The sequence below is a fragment of the Epinephelus lanceolatus genome, chromosome 4 (genome assembly GCF_041903045.1).
Source record: "Epinephelus lanceolatus isolate andai-2023 chromosome 4, ASM4190304v1, whole genome shotgun sequence".
Lineage (NCBI taxonomy): Eukaryota > Metazoa > Chordata > Actinopteri > Perciformes > Serranidae > Epinephelus > Epinephelus lanceolatus.
The window spans coordinates 13,782,358-13,799,743 of record NC_135737.1 but is presented as its reverse complement, the minus strand read 5'-3'; the positions used below and the strand labels follow the sequence as shown (position 1 = coordinate 13,799,743).

General features: G+C 41.4%; 1 protein-coding gene across 6 annotated transcripts in view; it reads left to right on the top strand.

Moving 5' to 3' along the window:
* The first annotated feature begins 1,413 nt into the window (after positions 1-1,413).
* Positions 1,414-17,386, top strand: part of LOC117260104 (alpha-actinin-4) — a 72,578-nt gene continuing 56,605 nt past the window's right edge. For 4 of the 6 annotated variants that reach the window (XM_033631993.2, XM_033631995.2, XM_033631992.2 and 1 more), the window contains exon 1: positions 1,415-1,807. In XM_033631993.2, the coding sequence (XP_033487884.2) occupies positions 1,682-1,807 (126 nt within the window). In that variant the 5' untranslated portion in view covers positions 1,415-1,681. Of the gene's footprint in view, positions 1,808-17,386 lie in introns of all 6 variants that reach the window. The other 2 variants (XM_033631994.2, XM_033631990.2) reach the window with 1 other exon arrangement.

Sequence of the window (17,386 nt, the reverse complement as noted above, 5' to 3'; positions counted from 1 at the left end):
TGGTTAGATGTGATGTAAAGTTTAAGGGATTTAGAAAAACTCGCTGGTACAGTGTGGCCCTTTAAGGCAGATATCAGAATGCCTATAGAATCTAATCTTAAATCAGTACTGAAATCTTACTGCAGCACTGCAAACTGTAAACTTAGTTTAGTTTAACTTAGTGTGTTTTATTGTTGTAAGTTTTCAATTTCAATTTTTGAGATTTATAATGTGTCATTTTTCAGAAGCTCATGTTCAAATATCGTATGAATATTCATGAGCTGAAGCTACTGGAGACAGGTGTGTCAATTCACACAGATGCACGGACTGACACCGCAACGTAGGCGAGGTGCCCTTCAAAATAAAAGCTCATAAAGTCCAGGGAGGATTTACAGAGCAACAAAACTGCACAAGAGCTCCCAAACTGACTTTCACACTTCCTTTTAAATTGATAATAAAAGTTTAATGCATTACTATCAATGTGAGGGATGGATATGAAGACCTATTAAATATTTGATTAAATAATATTTTTGGTTTTCAATGTTATTTTTGTATATTACAAAGGTGAAGAGTAATGTACATACCTTTATATGTGTGTACGCTACATATACCTACCTGTGTGTACATATGTATGCATGTTTATATGTGTTTATACTTTTGTCACCAACTAGGTAAGCTAATGAGTGGTTTGAATTGTAACAATAATCCAAGTCTCTTTGTTTACACATTGTTAACCTTTAATCATGTGTTTGTTGTTATATTTTTTATATTATTATTTATGAATTCATTTATAAATAATAATTTTGAAATAATTCAATTTTATAATTTTTTCCACTTCTTGGATTTCGGGGGAGGGTGGGGTGTGTGTGCTTAAATGCTTGAGTGTGTATTTACTGAGAAACTTATTAATAAAGTTTAAAAACTAAATCAAAACAAAACAAAAACAGTGAATAGCAGAAAATATAACAATTTTGTTTAGGATGAAAAATGCGCTGAGGGCAACACTCGGCGAAATAAACAAAAAATGTATTTAGAGGTCTTTACGGAAGTCGTTAGAGGTGTGGGAAATTTTATATTTATAACCTATATATAATCATTACATAATAATTAATTTAGCACATAACTTTTTGCACTTATTTTCTCTGCTGTATGTGTTTTCTCTGTTGTATATCATAGGCCTGTATATTGTATTGCTTCAGTGTATTTGATAGGCTATCTATAATTTAAGCACAGTAACAGAGGAGACAACTAAGTATTTCACTGCACAGTTTAGAGAGATATTGATTATGTGACCAATAAAATCCTTGACCCTGTAAATAAAGCTGTAATAGGTACACGAGGCACATGGATTTACTTTGAAAGGTGGCACCGGAAGTGTCGCTCGGCAGCGCGTGCAGCTTGTCGGTGCCGCTGCAGCCTGTAGGAGCGGCCGGTTCCTCCCAACAGCCTCTCAGTTCAGAGGGAAAGCTTTTCTTCTCACAGCAGCAGCGGGGATTTTCTGCCTGCACACGCCGGATATTCATCCTATTAAAAAACACACTCACGATTGAAAGCTGCGAGAGAAGGACACTTTCCTGGGTTGTGTATCCCTCCCCGTCCCACCTCTCTGATTTGGGCCGTCGTTGCTTTTCTTCCATTTTTGTTTTTTTATTTTTTTCCCTCCTGACTGTCTCTGTGGCGCACTCAGGTTTCTTTTGCTGACATGGTAGATTATCACGCTGCCAATAATCAACCCTCGGCCGGAGGGGTCCAGACCTACATGGAGCAAGAGAATGACTGGGACCGGGACCTGCTGCTGGACCCGGCCTGGGAGAAACAGCAGAGAAAGGTAAGGGAACCGAAGAGTCGGGCCCAACTCGGCCGAGTCAAGCCGGGCTGAGAGGAGGCGGCGGCGGGCAGAAAGAAAATGGCAGGGGAGGGATGGGATGGGGAGTGGAGGTCAGAGAACCGAGCACGGGCCTCGGTTTTGCTCTATAAACCTTCCGCAGCCCTCCATGCCCCACTTTATATCAACCATTTTCTCCTTCTAGCCTGGCTCTTCTCCTAGCCTCTCCTCTTAGCTCGTCTCCTCAATGTCGTGTAATTTCCCTCTGAGTACACGCTGATTTCTTCTCCTAATTCCCTCTGTCAGTGTGTGCAGAGCCTGTCTAACATTAGTTGGCTGATTTCATTCTTCAAAATGTGATCTTTTCTTTTTTCACCCCTGCACTTTTGCCCCTTTCTGAGGGGAAACAGAGCGCCACGTTGTTGAAAGAGTCAGAACTGTGATTGTGCAGACATTTGAGGCTTAAAATAGAAAGTCAAACAGTGATTTCTGAAGGGTTTTATCAAGGCATCCTGTCCCACTTGTCTGCCTGCATGGCTGGCTGCTTGGAGGCCGATAAGACTGACTGAGGCGAGGCGAGTTTCAGCTGCTGCTCACTGCTGGAAGAGCTGACCGATACGGTGCTGCTCAAGGCCGATATAGAGATGAAGCTGTGGATTATCATGTCCGAAATTTCATCATTTTCGGAAACTGAAAGGAGTTTTTGTTTGCAAGATTGAACTGGCAGGTTATTTCTTTAACATATGGCCTACTGATGACAGTGCTTTTTTTAAAGAGTAGTTAAGGATTTACATTGAAGATTTTAAAACAGTAAATCCAAAAGTACAAGGGCACAATTCTACAATGCACAGATATATATATATATATATATATATATATATATATATATATATATATATATATATATATATATATATATATAATAAAAAATAAATATAGAGGGTTACACCAATGCCCAGTGTAGATTAAAGCAGATATAATGACTAAGCTATCTAATACAGTACCCCTCATTAATTTGTAAATCAGGAGATGCTTGTCTGACAGGTCGGGTAAGGAGAAAACCCTGGGGTTTAAAGCTAAAGACAGCTGTCAGAAGCAATGCTACGTTGAGCACACCCGTTGTGCACGCAGACCATTGTTGCATCTGTTGTGCCAGTTTCACATTGCTAGTCTCATATTCTTCCCACAGCCCTGGGACGTACAAGTTTCTGCAGCCGCACTCATTTCACTGCACAGAACTAAACGCCCACTTGCTGTGCTGCAGATTTTAGCTCCAGTAGTATTCTGCATAAATGCTCAGACACCAAGTAGCATTAAACCGCCTGGTACCATATGGTATATTGGGCTCTGCATTTTGCTATTCTTTGGACTTATACTGAACCAATCATCAGAGTGATAGTTCTCTTCATCCTTCTAACTAATCAACATTTACACAGCATGGTGTTTGTCTGAAACAAGCAGCACCTACTCTACTCTCCCTCCTTCATCTTCATCAACTCTCTTCTTACGCCTCTTTGACATGTTTTTTAATACATACCACTGAGCTACAATCGATGCTAATGTTTCTTGCAATACTTTGGCGACTTTCCTCCTGGATGGCAATAAAAGCCGTCCACTGACATTCACCAGACTAACATGACCTTGTTTTTTTATGCAGCATTCCCCTCGCTATGCTGAATGGCCATATCTCAAAAAACAGACCCGTTCAAGTCCTGATATATTGCAAAATGGAAACTGGATGATGCGTATGTGATCCTGATGATGAAGTGACACATAATACAACACTAAACCTTTCTCATAAGGGAGTGGAGAGGCAGTATAATGAAGGATAATTTGAAGAACCATTGCTTAACAGTGTGGAATGATTGAGTGGGTGTGTGCGTGTCTACGTGTGTGTGTGTGTGTGTAGTGCTAACCAGGTTACGCACCCTATCTTATTCACTTATTAGCCAGATGACTGGCATAGTTTCTAGTGGTGTGACAGCATGCCGAGCATTGAATCGTGCATTTTTATTAGGCTACTCAGCATTTTAGCCGTCAACATCAGACATTCCTGCAGTTGATTACCATCAAACCTGGCGGGTCCAGTCCTTCACTGTTAACTCACAGTGGGTGGGTAGATGACTGTGAGGACTCTCTGCATGTTTGTGTAGAGATCACACGGGTCAAAGTTTCTTCAAAAGGAAAATCTAACCTGCCAATCATTAACAGAATGAGGCTTGTTGTGCAACCCTGGGCTGAGGTCCATTCCTGAATCTGCACTCATCAGTGGAGGCTGATAGGTGTTGGTTGATTGGGAACAGCTCAGGCCGGGGACATGTCCCCATGCCAAGCTGGAGCTGTGCTGGCCCCGTTGAGGCGGGGGAACCAAGGGCAAATTCCTGCGGTGTATTCACGCTCACTGTGCCACTTATTGCGCAAAGTGAGCAAATGCCTCCTGCAGGAATATCAAGAGAGAAGTGGATCTAATGAGTGTGGGAATGGATTTGTCCTTGTAGTATGCGAGAAGCAAGTCCGTAAGGTCAAAACCAGGAGCGATTTGTTGGATGCAGACTTTTCCATCATGCTGATTCTTCATATTTACCATGTTGAGTAATACAAGAGGGGAACAAGACGGCACTGCTTAGGATTTTTTGGTATTCTTGCCTTTATTTGGTGTCAATGGTAGAGCAACAGAGACCGGAAAGCCTAGGTCAGGAAACAACCAGATGACATGTGACAACAGGACACAGCTCACAATTGAAACCAGAACACTGGAGGTGTATTAGTAGTTCGCACATCGAGAGCACCACTAACACTAGGACTTCATCTGCTTGTGTAAAAAATGCTAGATGCTATACCTCATCTCTCTTATGCTCAATCAGTAAAAAATTGAAAATCTTGATGCTTTAAATCGAATAAAACAGATTGATCTGTGAATGTATGAAGAAGCTGTAATGAATAGTACAAGATTTTGGTATCAGAAACGTCCTGGTTTCCATTTGTAGGACTAGTTGTTGTAACCAATCATGTTTGAGCAGGCTTTAGTCGCCTACAGGTAAAACATTTGTGTGGAGAGCAAAACAGGTGGAACATGTTGGCCGAAATGCAGTATTAGAACCTATTGGCTATTGTCTGAAGACGATTTAGCCTTTTTTTCTTTCAGCCATCGCAACCAGAGGCTTTATCATTGTCAGACGATAGCTGATCTGTTCAGACGTTGCTTAAAAGGATACATTTGGCAGCAGTTAGGCTTTAACCTAAAGGTCCAGTGTGGAGGATTAAGTGGCATCTAGTGTTTAGTTTGCAAAACTGACACCTCCTGTGTGCCAAAATGTATAGGAGAACTACAGTGGCTGAAGCAAAAATGGTCATTTGTCCTTCGTAGACGAGGACCCGCCCCCTTTTGTAGATTTTAACAGCTCATTCAAAATCAACGATAGATCAGTTCTTATTTTCAGGTGATAAACTAATAAAACCAAGTTATGAACATAATATACCTTCTCTGCCAATAGATGACATCCTACACACTACTGCTTAATTTGCACTGTTTGAATATAACTTAAAGTTTCCCTGCCCTGCAGATCACAGATTCACTGTGCAAAGGATCACTTTTTTGGGAGTCTCTTGTGATGTGGATATTTCAGAATTGTACAGTGTGAGTCTTTGTTTCCTTGGCAGAAGCAGAGGTTTGTCCTTGCAGTGTGTTTCCAGTTGTCCATTCGGTACATTGAGCAATATTTCTCAACACCCCAGAGTACCTGGACTGAGTCCAGTGAACTGCAGTTTGTTACAGGCGAAGCTCCTCGCCTGACAAACATGTTATTAAGTCTTTCTCACAGTTCTTGGATCCACCACATGCTGAAACATGTCAAAGTATGCAGTGACACCACCGGAGGTTTTATTGTAACCTTCGACAGTGTGGCAGGCGGTGCATGCAAATCCAGCTTCTCAGCGACAGTTAGGCTGCACATATTTCTCATGTCGTAAGGCAGGGCGAAAGTACAGCGATGTGGGTGGATGAGCTAACAAGGAAAACAGCGAAGTACACAAGCCAAAAGGCCTGGAGCAGTCAGGATCACTGCTGATTGATTGTTCTTATTTGTTAAGGTGGTGTACTTTTGAAATCAGAATTAATTAGCACGTTTCCCACTGTTGCAGTCGTGTTCAGTTGATTCACAAAGAATATTAAAACTATAGATGTTTAAAATGTCATTCATGCAACTGAGTGAATGACCCAAGGTAAGCATGCAAATCAGAGCAGGTTTAGTAAAAAAACACGTGCTGTCAAAACAAAGAGAAATTTACTCCTGGATTCACGTCAGAGTTTTAATGTTTTTATTCCGTCTCTCAGCTTGTGTCAGGAGTGTATAGCTCTCATAAATCAGCTGTGTCACAGTGGCAGATCAGTTGTGGTCAATGACTCTGATGCTTATCTGTCTTCATTTTCCTATTCTGTCTGCCTGTCTGTGTGCACAGACGTGATTTGGAGCTGAACTGTGAGATGGACTTTACAGTTAACAGCTGTGACTGATGGAGAGATGGGGAGAAGCGGACCAGATCATTCAATTTACCTTTCTGTTCTTTTACACGACTTGTCAGACGCTTTGTTGAGCAATGCATCCTGGTGCTAAATTAGGCACATTTGTTTCTTTCACACATAAAATCCTTTTTTCTAATTATTCCAGCTTCGCCAGTATATGTGTGTCCTCCAACATCAGAGTCAGCAGCATTTGTAGCCAGCCTCCCCTGACACACCCCACCAGTGCCCAGATTTGCAACACAACACACACACACACACACACACACACACACACACACACACACACGGATTTATTTTCCATTACTGCCAAGGTGGGCAGCTGGACACAATGTTAGTTTGTTCTTTTTCCGCCCACTTTCACATGCTTTCTGTGTGACTGGTTGGCAGGCAGGCGGAGCCAGTTCAGATGGCCCGGGACGAGCTGTGAGTGACATTTTGTCAGGACCAAACAATGCGTCCTGCCGTCGTCTCTACTCTGGCTAAGATCTAGCTGCATGATAAGCTGCCAGGCCACTTTTTTTTCTCCCTGTCTGCCTTCCTGTTCCAAAACGGCATTTAAAAGAATGAAGGGAGCTGAAAATGGTGGACTAAATAGCCTGCTCACCAAACAACAATAGACAAAGCTCTGTTTGTAGAGAATTAAAGGAGCAGATGCTTTAATTGGTTGTCTGTGTGTTGTGTGCATGTGATTGGCTGATTCGGAGTAGCAGGACCAACCTGACTAGGGTGTGGCAGCTACATGAGAAATCAAAGCTGTTGTCATTTAGGGTTGTGGAGTAGATATCAGTGAGGTCTGCACCTTGATTGTTTATCTGTATATATGATGATTTCTGTTTTTTCTCACCTCAGGTGAACTGTTAGTCAGTTTAATCCTTGTAAGACACTGATATGTATGCATTGTGTAATACATATGAAGCTCAGACACCAGGAAATATATTGTTTTAATGCTTTCTGACAATGAGGTTTCTTTTATATTTTTATAGAGTAAATAACCAAGTAAATGTAAAAATAATCAGCTCTTTAAATGATAATGAAAAAAAAAACATTTGTTATGATCCAGTTGTGTTTTTAGAAACACTTTAAGCTTGACAAGGGTAAGATTAAAAGGGAGACACTGCTGCATATAACCTCTTCTTCCGACTAGGGCTGCAACTAATGATTAGTTTTCTTTTCAGTTAATCAGTTATTTCACAATTAATCAAACAATTGTTGGTGAAAAATGTTGATTAACGTTTTCCAAAGCCTAAGATGACGTTTTCAAATGTCTTGTTTTGTTCACAACCCAAAGATATTCAGTTAACTGTCATAGAGAAGTAAAGAACCCACAAAATATTCACATAAAGAAGCTGGAATCAGTTAATTGTGACTTTTTTTTTTAATTACTCAAACTGATGTGATGTAAGATCATGGAAGTACAGCGTTTGGTCATTCCCTCACTGCCAGCTGATTCCAGGTCAGCTGTGGGAAAGCCCTCCGCCTCAGCTGACCGAGATCCAGAATCAGCTTGTGGACCTAAACACCGAAGCAGTCAGTCAAGCAGACAGCCAGCGAGAGGACAGAGCAGACAAGAATGTAACCCCTCTCTGTTTCCCCCTCTGTCTTTCTCTCTGTTCTGCCATTGGCGGCAGTGAGAGAGCATGCAGGGGGAAACATTCCTTTGGTGGCCCATTATAGCCTGCTAGGCCAGTGGGAGGGGGCTTTTTACTAAAGTGGGGGCGGGGTGTCCTGTTTTTTTGCCCGACAGGGGGAAAAAAAGAGTTGGGGTTTTGCAGGATTGCAGATGTGGTCTGTGCGGTGGAGACAAGAGGGAGAATCCTCCTCTGGGGCAGCGGGTGCTTGCGGGGGGGGAAGTAAGAGTTTCCAGCGATGTGGCGGAAGTCGTGGCGCCAATCGTTTCTCCAAATATTTGTTTGCAGGAATGTTTTCAGACACCACCACCCTGTGATTGATTGTACTTTGGAACCATTTGCTTTGTTTCTAGTTCAAAGTGCACAGCAGAGTAGTCCAGCACAACAGGCAGCAAACTTAAACACATAGTCCGATCAGTTGAGAGATGGTAGTGCTCCGTGTAGCCCACGGCTGGTATTGACATTGGTCTGCTGTAGGCCTGTGTGTTGAGGTGGTGGAGCCTAATGTGTTTCTCTTTCAAAGAGATTTCTTTACGGTCTGTTTCTCTCCCACTCTTTGTGTGTGAGGAAGGCGTTGCCATTTGGGGCAGAGAGGAGGGCTTTGGTGCATCCAAATGTCATATACGCAGTGGGCTCAGTGTATGGCTGACATAACCTTAGCTCTCTCACTAATCATGGCCATGTTCACAAGCTTACTTCTTGGCTATTGTGCATACTTATAAGGATTAGTAAATGGCATTTCCCACTGATGAATTGAAATTGGCAACAATGGGGACTAAGAATTTCCTCTTGGTTGGCTGCCAGTATGTTGATGGTTTTAGCTGGAGGCTCAGACTCCCCCTCTTCTCATGTCCTCCAAGTGTATCCTCATCTAACAGATTGAAAGCAATATACTCACTTTTTTGCAATCCATTTGCCAATGTGTAAAAAAAAAAATAGTTGGTAGCGGTTTAGCCAGTATTTCCGACCCCTGTATTTTTGATCTGCATGACATTTCACCCTAAGTACTGAAGACAGAGGTGCTGAAACCATTAGTTGATATGTCAAATGATGACATAATGATCATCAGTTTATCATTTAAGTCATTTCTCAAGCAAAATGCAAAATGTCTGCCAGCTACAGCTGATCAGATGTGAAACACTGCTGCATTTTTGTTTTGTTACTTGTTATTTGATGGATATGGCAGTTAATTCTGTGGCAACAAAATGTTTTCATTGGATGATTTTTAATGCTGCAGATATGAATGCTCATCTTTCATATCATATATGGAGTTTTATTATTTCAAGCTAAGTTTCCAGCAACTTTGAAGAAAATTCCAAATATGTTTGTATATGCTGTCAGTTATAGTTCCTAGAAAGAAAATAGGAATTGGTGTGGCTCTGTTAGTGATGCAGGATCGGCACTGGAGCAGACGCGTGTCACAAGTTTAGAGCTGATGACATTTGTATGTTTCAGCAGAGAAACTGTGTGTGTTCTCATGCAGACTGTGTTTGAGGGGGTGTTGTTTGTAGGAAAGCAGCAGAAGAAAAGGATGTGTGTTTAGGTGGGGTTGAAGGGTGGGGGCACCATTATGTTCTGGGTCTTGGGGAGGGGCGAGGGGGTTGACTGCAGTTTGAATGTGAGGTTTCCCCCCTCTAGTTTTCAGAGTTACATAGCTGTGGGTTTGTCTGTCTGAGGCTGCTGGTAAACACTGTGCAGTTAAACAAACACAGGCTCCTCTCATGACCTCACCTACTGCACAGCTGCATGTTTGCATGCACTGGTATGTGTTTGAGTTTGTATAAAGATGTTTTTTAAAGTTATTATTTGACATCTAAGTTCCACTTAACACAAATGGAAATCAACTGAGGAACATAACAAAACAATAGAATATGTAAAAAGCTGCACTTCAGCTTTGCTTTCAGCAACTTCCTCTTAAACAGCCATCAGTAGAGTTTAAATGGAAGGATTACAGTGACCTCACCTCACACCCCCACTGATTGTAGGTGTGTAATTTGGCCGTACTTATAATGCTCAAACAAAGAACTTCATAGTACATTTACTGCTGCAGTTTCCAAATCAGACGACTGCAGGTTATTTTCAGAGAAAGGCAGTCCTGTACAGTCCTTTGCCAGCTAATCTCAATCGTATTTAATTGTTTTCGTCGCCATATTCAAACTAATTTATGACAGTAAGGGGCTAAAAGATTATAAAAAAATTATGCATTTCTATTGCAGGTGTTACCTCTCTACGAGGCTGCAGAGTGCAGATAACGTTCATAGATGTGTCTGTGAGGCTGCAGCTTCTCTATTCTGAACCACAGCGCTCTGCAGGGCTATGTATTTTTGGAAACACCACTTCAGAGCTCTGCTGACATCCTGCACCTGAGAGAGAGCGAGAGAGTTCAGATTCAATAAAAATTTGATCAGAAAAAAAGAACCAGAAGCAAAACCCATGTTCTCACTGTTGCTATTTCAAACTCCTTGCAACAGTTAAAGGCGGCTAATGCAGCATTGTTTCATCCACTAGATGCTATAGATAGATACGCATTGTCTGTGTCTTTAGCACATTTTATTTCAGTGTCCTTTTTATGGTGTATGTGAGTGTTGGTGGGTGAGTTAATACGTGCTGTTTAGGTGTCACTCTTGACCAAAGTGAGAGCTCTTTTCTTTCAAACCGCATTTAATTCAACAGATTTTACATTGCCAGATCGTAAAGAGGAAATGTTTGTTATCACAATACAGACATAAAGTAAATCTCTTAAAACAAACATTAAAGGGGAGCTTTACTGATTTTATACGTTAGAGTCAGTTTACCAGTCACAAGGAGTGTGACTCAGTCTGAAAACAGTTGTTCTGTGGCTCTGGAGGAAACAAAAAGATGATATTAGTTGCATTATGGGAAATGTAGGGTCCAATAATTTTGGAGCTTGAGCAATACCTGGGACTGAAAGGCTTTCAGGATATCTTTGCCTCTTCTGTTTCAATGTTGGATGATACTTTTTTAAATCTAGTTTGTGTTTTTGTTGTCTTTTAAGAGCAGGTGTTAAGTACGGTAGCTGACCTGAAAACGAGAATGGCCCTATCTAGAGTCAGTGTTGGGTTTGTCCATTCTGGGCTACTGTAGAAACATGGCCATGCAACATGGCAGACTCTGTGAATGAAGACCTGCTACATGTGTAGATCGAAATGGCTCATTAGAAAAACACAACTCTTATTTTCAGGTGATTATACACTAAAAAAAACATACACATAAAATTATATTTGATTTCTGCCCAAATATTCCCCTAAATCATACACACTGAACCTTTAAATGGTCTATATTTCAGTGTGGAACAAACCTTGTGATGCTGACATCTGTAGCCCTTGTGTATGTCATGAGTATGTATTGTTCACATGGTCTGAGGTTGTTGTCCTCTGGAGGCCTGTTGTCGCCGTGCAGCAACATCTGTCAGAGTGGGACAGACCACCCCATCCACACCACCACCGCTACTCACCAGGAGATTACATCCCAGCTCACATGACTGGATTACGTCCAGATCTGACGCATATCTGAGATAAACAGAAAGGTGGGGAGTGATGCATGGAGACACAGCTGATTTATTTTGCTCTAGTTTATAGCGAATTAAGGGTGCAGGGTGAGCAAATGTGATTAGGTGTATCAAGATCATATTATGATTAAAGACACTTTTTCCTTTTTTAATTAGTGCCATAACAAAACCAATAGAGGCTACAACACACCATTGGAAATTACTGGGAGATAATTAAACACATCTTGTTTTACATGGCTTGCAAAGGCAAAGTATTTCCCCTCTTTTATGACCTGTTTAATCACAGCAAATAAATGTAATGTCAACAGAGAAAGTAACACCTCTGTGGCTCTTTGGCACTCCTCACAGAGGTTCAGATGTGTTTACAATTACAATTTCAGACTGATTAAAAGATTTAAAGAGTTAATTAGCAGAGATCTAAATAATGCAGAGCTGATTTATTTCTGTGGCTGTTTCCTCAGTGCAGGTCAGGATCCATGGTCCTCAAATAATATTGTTCTGTAGAATAAAGCTCAATGGATATCTGCATACATTGCCACACCTAGACAGGTTATTCTCCCTCTGGGGAGGGTGTATGAGAGTAAGAGGGAGACAGAAAAAAAAGAGAGAGGGAGCACAACAAACAGGCCGTGCTAGTCTGGTAACAAAGAGTGAGCTGTGATGGTGAGGCCTCATGCTACATCTGGCATATGCTCACTAACACACACTCACACACACTCTCTCTCTCACACACACACACACACACACACACACACACACACACACACACACAGCAGACATCTGGAGGGGATGTTTGGCTGGATCAGGGCTTTAGCACCGTAGCTGCTGTATGCCACACTCGTCTACCTCACAGTCCGATAGTCAGTTGCATAGCTGCAGCTCGAGACCTCTGAAACAATTAGACCAGCATTAAACAGATTATCTTCTGTTCTTCTTCACCGGACCCTTGTCATGTTGTGGGAAGTTGTCCTTGTAGGCCTGCATGACATGAGGAAAATTAGTGATGTGGGACAAAGAGCTGCAACGATAGGTAGATTAATCGATTAGTGCATTGAAAGAAATTTTATCGCGAACTACTTTGATAATCGATGAATGGTTTCAGTCCTTTAAATGGGAATACTTCACCCAGAAAACTATTTTTCTCATATGCCTCCACAGTGGACGGAGAATCCAAAAAAGGCAAGCATTCTTTAACAGTTGAAATCATTGAGCATCACATTTAACAACAGCAAAATTGTATCAAAGCATCTGTTTACAAACTCTTACACAACTCTAACTCGTGCTGTATAATTTAAGGTTCATTTATTCAGTTGTATGCTCAGTACTTCCAAAACACATGCATTTTCACTAAAACAATAAGATTTAAACATGTCAGTACAAACAGTCTCATGCATGGCTGAGTAGCATGTCGTGGCACATGTGTGCATTTGCTCAAGTGCAGTTCATACGTAGCCAGAAGTTATTTATATTGTAATACTATAGTGAAAATGCATGTGTTATTATACTGCACGAGTTGTGTGAGAGTTTGTAAACAGATGTTTCGATGTAGTTTTGCTGTTTTTAAATGTTGTCCCAGTTTACTTTAATTCATGAGGAATGCTCCCCCTTTTTTGGATTCTCCGTTCACTGTGGAGGCATGCAAGAACAACAAAGTTTTCTTTACAGATTCAATGTAACACACGGTGAGTAATTGATATCCAAATGGTCATTTTGTAGGTGAAATATTCTTTTATCTGAAGACTTTATTACAGCTCCAAACAGAGCATATTTTTGATCAGGACAGAGTCCTAACTGTCACATGTTGATTTACAACTGTGTTTCTTAAAACTTGTGGAAATTTGCCCATGCAGCAATAAAAGTGAAAGAGCTCCACGCTGATGGGGAATCACCTGATGAGGCTGCTGGGATCTGTAGGCACCGCTAAGTGTTTGTTGTGGTGTTGAGACAAATGCTTCCATCTATCACAGTGGTTTTTAAAACACAGCGCAGGTGAAGAGGAGGCAAACAGACCATGATTCAAAGTGTGTGTGTTTGTTTCCTCTGCGGCTGTCTCTGATTTCCTCAGCGAGCTCCTGTTGTATTATTTAACATCTTTCAAACTGGGGCACTGGGCGAAGGGGCGAGGAGGTGAAGAGTAGAGGCCTACTGGGACACATAAGAATACAGCAGATGCAATGCATTGTGTGCGTACAGTTATTAAAACTGGAACTGCTTTTCATGAAATTTACCATAGTGGATTAACTGAAAACATGTAGACTAAGTGCACAGTGATGTTTACATTTTCTATACATTATCACTGCTAATGCTATCAAAGCTACAAGAAACATAAAATGCATCACTTAATGGATGCTACAGGACGCCAGAGTAACATCTCTAATTTGAAATGGCACATTAAAAATCCTGATAAACATTTGTTGATCTTCAAAATGTGAATTTGTAAATGGATAAAAATCAATTTTAAGCTTGTATGAAGTTAAAAATTGGGATTGTTTTCTTCAGGGATTTTGCACCAGAAGCAGAAACACTTCAGTGTTGTATGAATGGAGCCTGTGCTGGTTTCAGGGCACATCACAGCAGCATTAAATATTTACTGATTGTGCTTGGCCTTCAGGTTCCTCTGCTCTCGTTTATAGCGAGGACGCTCTGCTCACCAGATAATCCCACGCAACACTCTCCCTCTCCCTCTCCCTCTCTGACTCTCCACATTTATTCCTTCCCATGCATTTCTCTATCAGTCGTTAAGGCAACAGGTTCAGACAAAAGAGGATAGCTGTAGTGTGTGCTGCTATTTTTAAAGGACTTGGCCGTTATGTATCTGGCCATTGGTGTTGCAATTGTTTTTCTGCGTGATTTAACATTCAGCTCTGGGGCTTCTATCTGTGTTGTGGGATATATTTCTGGTCAGGCATCTTCAGGATGAGCTAGGGCTTCTTCATAACTTCAATCAGTTTTTTTTTCTTTCATAGGTCAGAGGACGTCCCTTAGAGACTAAAAGCCTAGAGCTTTTACAGAGAGGCACATGAGATGGACAGTAGCGTCTAGTTTTTCCTGCTTTCAGAGGTTTACAACACAAAGAACTGAAGAACTCTGGTGTTTGAGCTCATACAAATATTTTAGGACCTTAAGGCACAGATTACCCCAAAATTAATAATACATATTTGTCCCCCGCTGTTTATCAGTCTATATTGTATTGGTGTGAGTTGCAGAGTGTTGGAGATATCAGACATAGAGATGTCCGCCTTCTTCCCAATATAATGGAGTGCTCAAAGTGCCAAAAAAAAAAAAAAAAAATACATTTGAAAAACCTCAACAGCAATGTCTCTTTCCAGAAATCATGTCCCAGTTACTCAAGATAATCCACAGACCATGCTGTGAGCAGTTTCATGTAGGAACTGGTTTTTTTTTCTACCAAACTACACCTGCCAGTCGTATCACTGCACAGAAGGAAGTGTGCATCTACTGCTAGCTCACTTAGCACCACTGAACTAGCTAACGTTACAGCTCAGCTGAGAATGAACTTCTTCTGTGCAATGATACAGTAGGGGGGTGTAATTCAGTAGAAAGAAAATAGTTCCTACATGAAACTGCTCACAACAAAGTCTGTGGATAATCTTGATTAACTGAGTCATGATTTCTTGAAAGAGACATTACTGTTGAGTTTTTCCTTTTTTTTTTTTTTTTTTTTTTTTTTTAATTTGTTATTTTATTTTATTTTATTTTTTGGCCACAAGCCGAGTGCCATCTAGTTCCATTATATTGGAGAGAGACATCTCTACGGCCGATATTTCCAATACTTGGAAGTGTCCCTTTAAATATTGTATTAGCAAATTTGAAGATATTGTTGGATGATCCTTGATTATTCTGCAGAAAACTGGGAGAGAAATTATTTTTTTAGGATTATGCAGCCTGCGACTGTAAGTCTACATTTAGACTCCCATGCAGGCGAACAGAGAGCTTGAGAGAGATGGATGATAAACACTTACTGCAGGTTCACTGCCTGTTTATGCAGCTGAAAAGAAAGACAATCCAAACACACTGCTGCCGCTGTTGGCCTCAGGGTTTGAAATGAAAATGGAAAGCAGGAGGATTCTTTTCCTCGTCTGTCTCTGTTGTTGTGACTTTACTTCAGACTTTACTGGTGACAGCATGGAGAATTGAAAATCTTCTCAGGAGATGATAATATTGGCTTTCATGGTGAAATGGTTGTGTGTGTGTGGAGACCATACTGATGGGAGAGTCTATACCATGGGCAGTTGTGTGAGTTCCTCAGACATTCATCTCCCAGAATGGAGAAATGATCTGTTTATTTTTATAAATGGCTCAGCGTTAACGAATAAATCTCACCTCGGAGAAGAAGAAAAGAGAATGAGTGAGACTCAGGAGACGGTGTCGAGGAGTGACTGCAGCATCGCTCCAGGAGTCGTAGTAGTGGAAGAAAGAGGAAGGAAGACTCTGTGGTTTCTGTGGTTTTCTACCCCCGACCCAGTTTCAAATATAAAGTCACTGCACATACAAACAGTCGGGCGAGCCCCTCTGAGTCAGGCCAGGGAGACAGACAGATCACTATGCATTTGTGTGTGTCACCCTCCCTTAATGGACCAGATGGCTAGCCAAGAAAGTAGAGAATGCTTGCATACAGCCCTACTGTATACTCAATGAAAGTGCAACACAAGGAATAATGTGCCTGTTGTGATTAATTCACTTTAGCATATACTAAATTAAACAAACATATCATATTATATTCCATTTCAGCCCATATATCCCCGTGAATCACACACTGGACCTTGAACACCACACCTGGTCGAGGAAGTGTTTGTAACTGACTTGCCAATTTAGTGTGTGAACCATCTTCTGTAGATCATTTTCCATTTAAGTCTCTTAAGCTGTTATTGTATTTAAAAGTCAGAGTTGACATTTGTGTAGCGGGAAGTCGTGCAGGTTTCTACTCTGCTACGAGTCTTAATGTGGGTCAGGGAAGTCCTCTGCTCTCACTGCCATCGGCCACGAGCCTACTATCCTGTCTGATCCAATCAAAGCTAGCCTGCAGGGGATTATTTAGCTACTGTTCCCTTGGTTAACAAAGACTCCTCTGTTGGCTCTCTTCTGACTCTCAGCACTGTAGGGAGTGCATGTGGAGTCAACACAGACCCTGGTACCCTGCACTCGCTACAGAGCAACACAGTTTTGTCTTTGGCATGTGTGTATGAGCTCAGCGCTCTGGTTTTGACACCACTGCTGTGGAGACATGACGGCTTGTCTCTGCAGCGTGAGAATGGCGCTGCAGTGTTTCCTGCTTAGCTCGTCACCGCAGTATGAGATAGTTTCTGTGCTAACGCTCTCTCTTAACACCTTCCTGGGATTGATGGGTTATTTTTTGCTTTCATGCATATACTGACAACTGCAGCAGCGCTGATTTCCAGCTGTGCTTTGTTGTAATAAAAGTCTGCTTTGGTTGAAAGAAATATTTTAGTTTGTCACATTATATCCAGGCAGGAGTGAGAGGAATCTATTTTAGAGCAGGAGGAGGATGGAGAGAAAGACAGCGAGGTAATGGTAGGCAGTAATACTCTGATGGATGACTGGTTGGAGAATAAAAGTGATTTTTGCAGTAGTGGGGAGATTTAGCAGCCCAAGAGTTTGACTGGTTCATAGTAGGGACACCAGGTGCTGAGATGCATTTTAAACCTTCTAAAAATAAGATGCTGTAGTCTTGGGTTGCTTAGCAACAGCCCTGAAGCAGTGTTTTGGTACTGATATGGCTGCTGTGGTATTCTGCGTGACTGTACTCTGTATATGAATTTCCTCAATGAAAGTTAAATCATATTGATGATAATACACTGCCTGGCCAAAAAAAAAGTCGCCACCTGGATTTAACTAAGCAAATAGGTACGAGCCTCCTATTG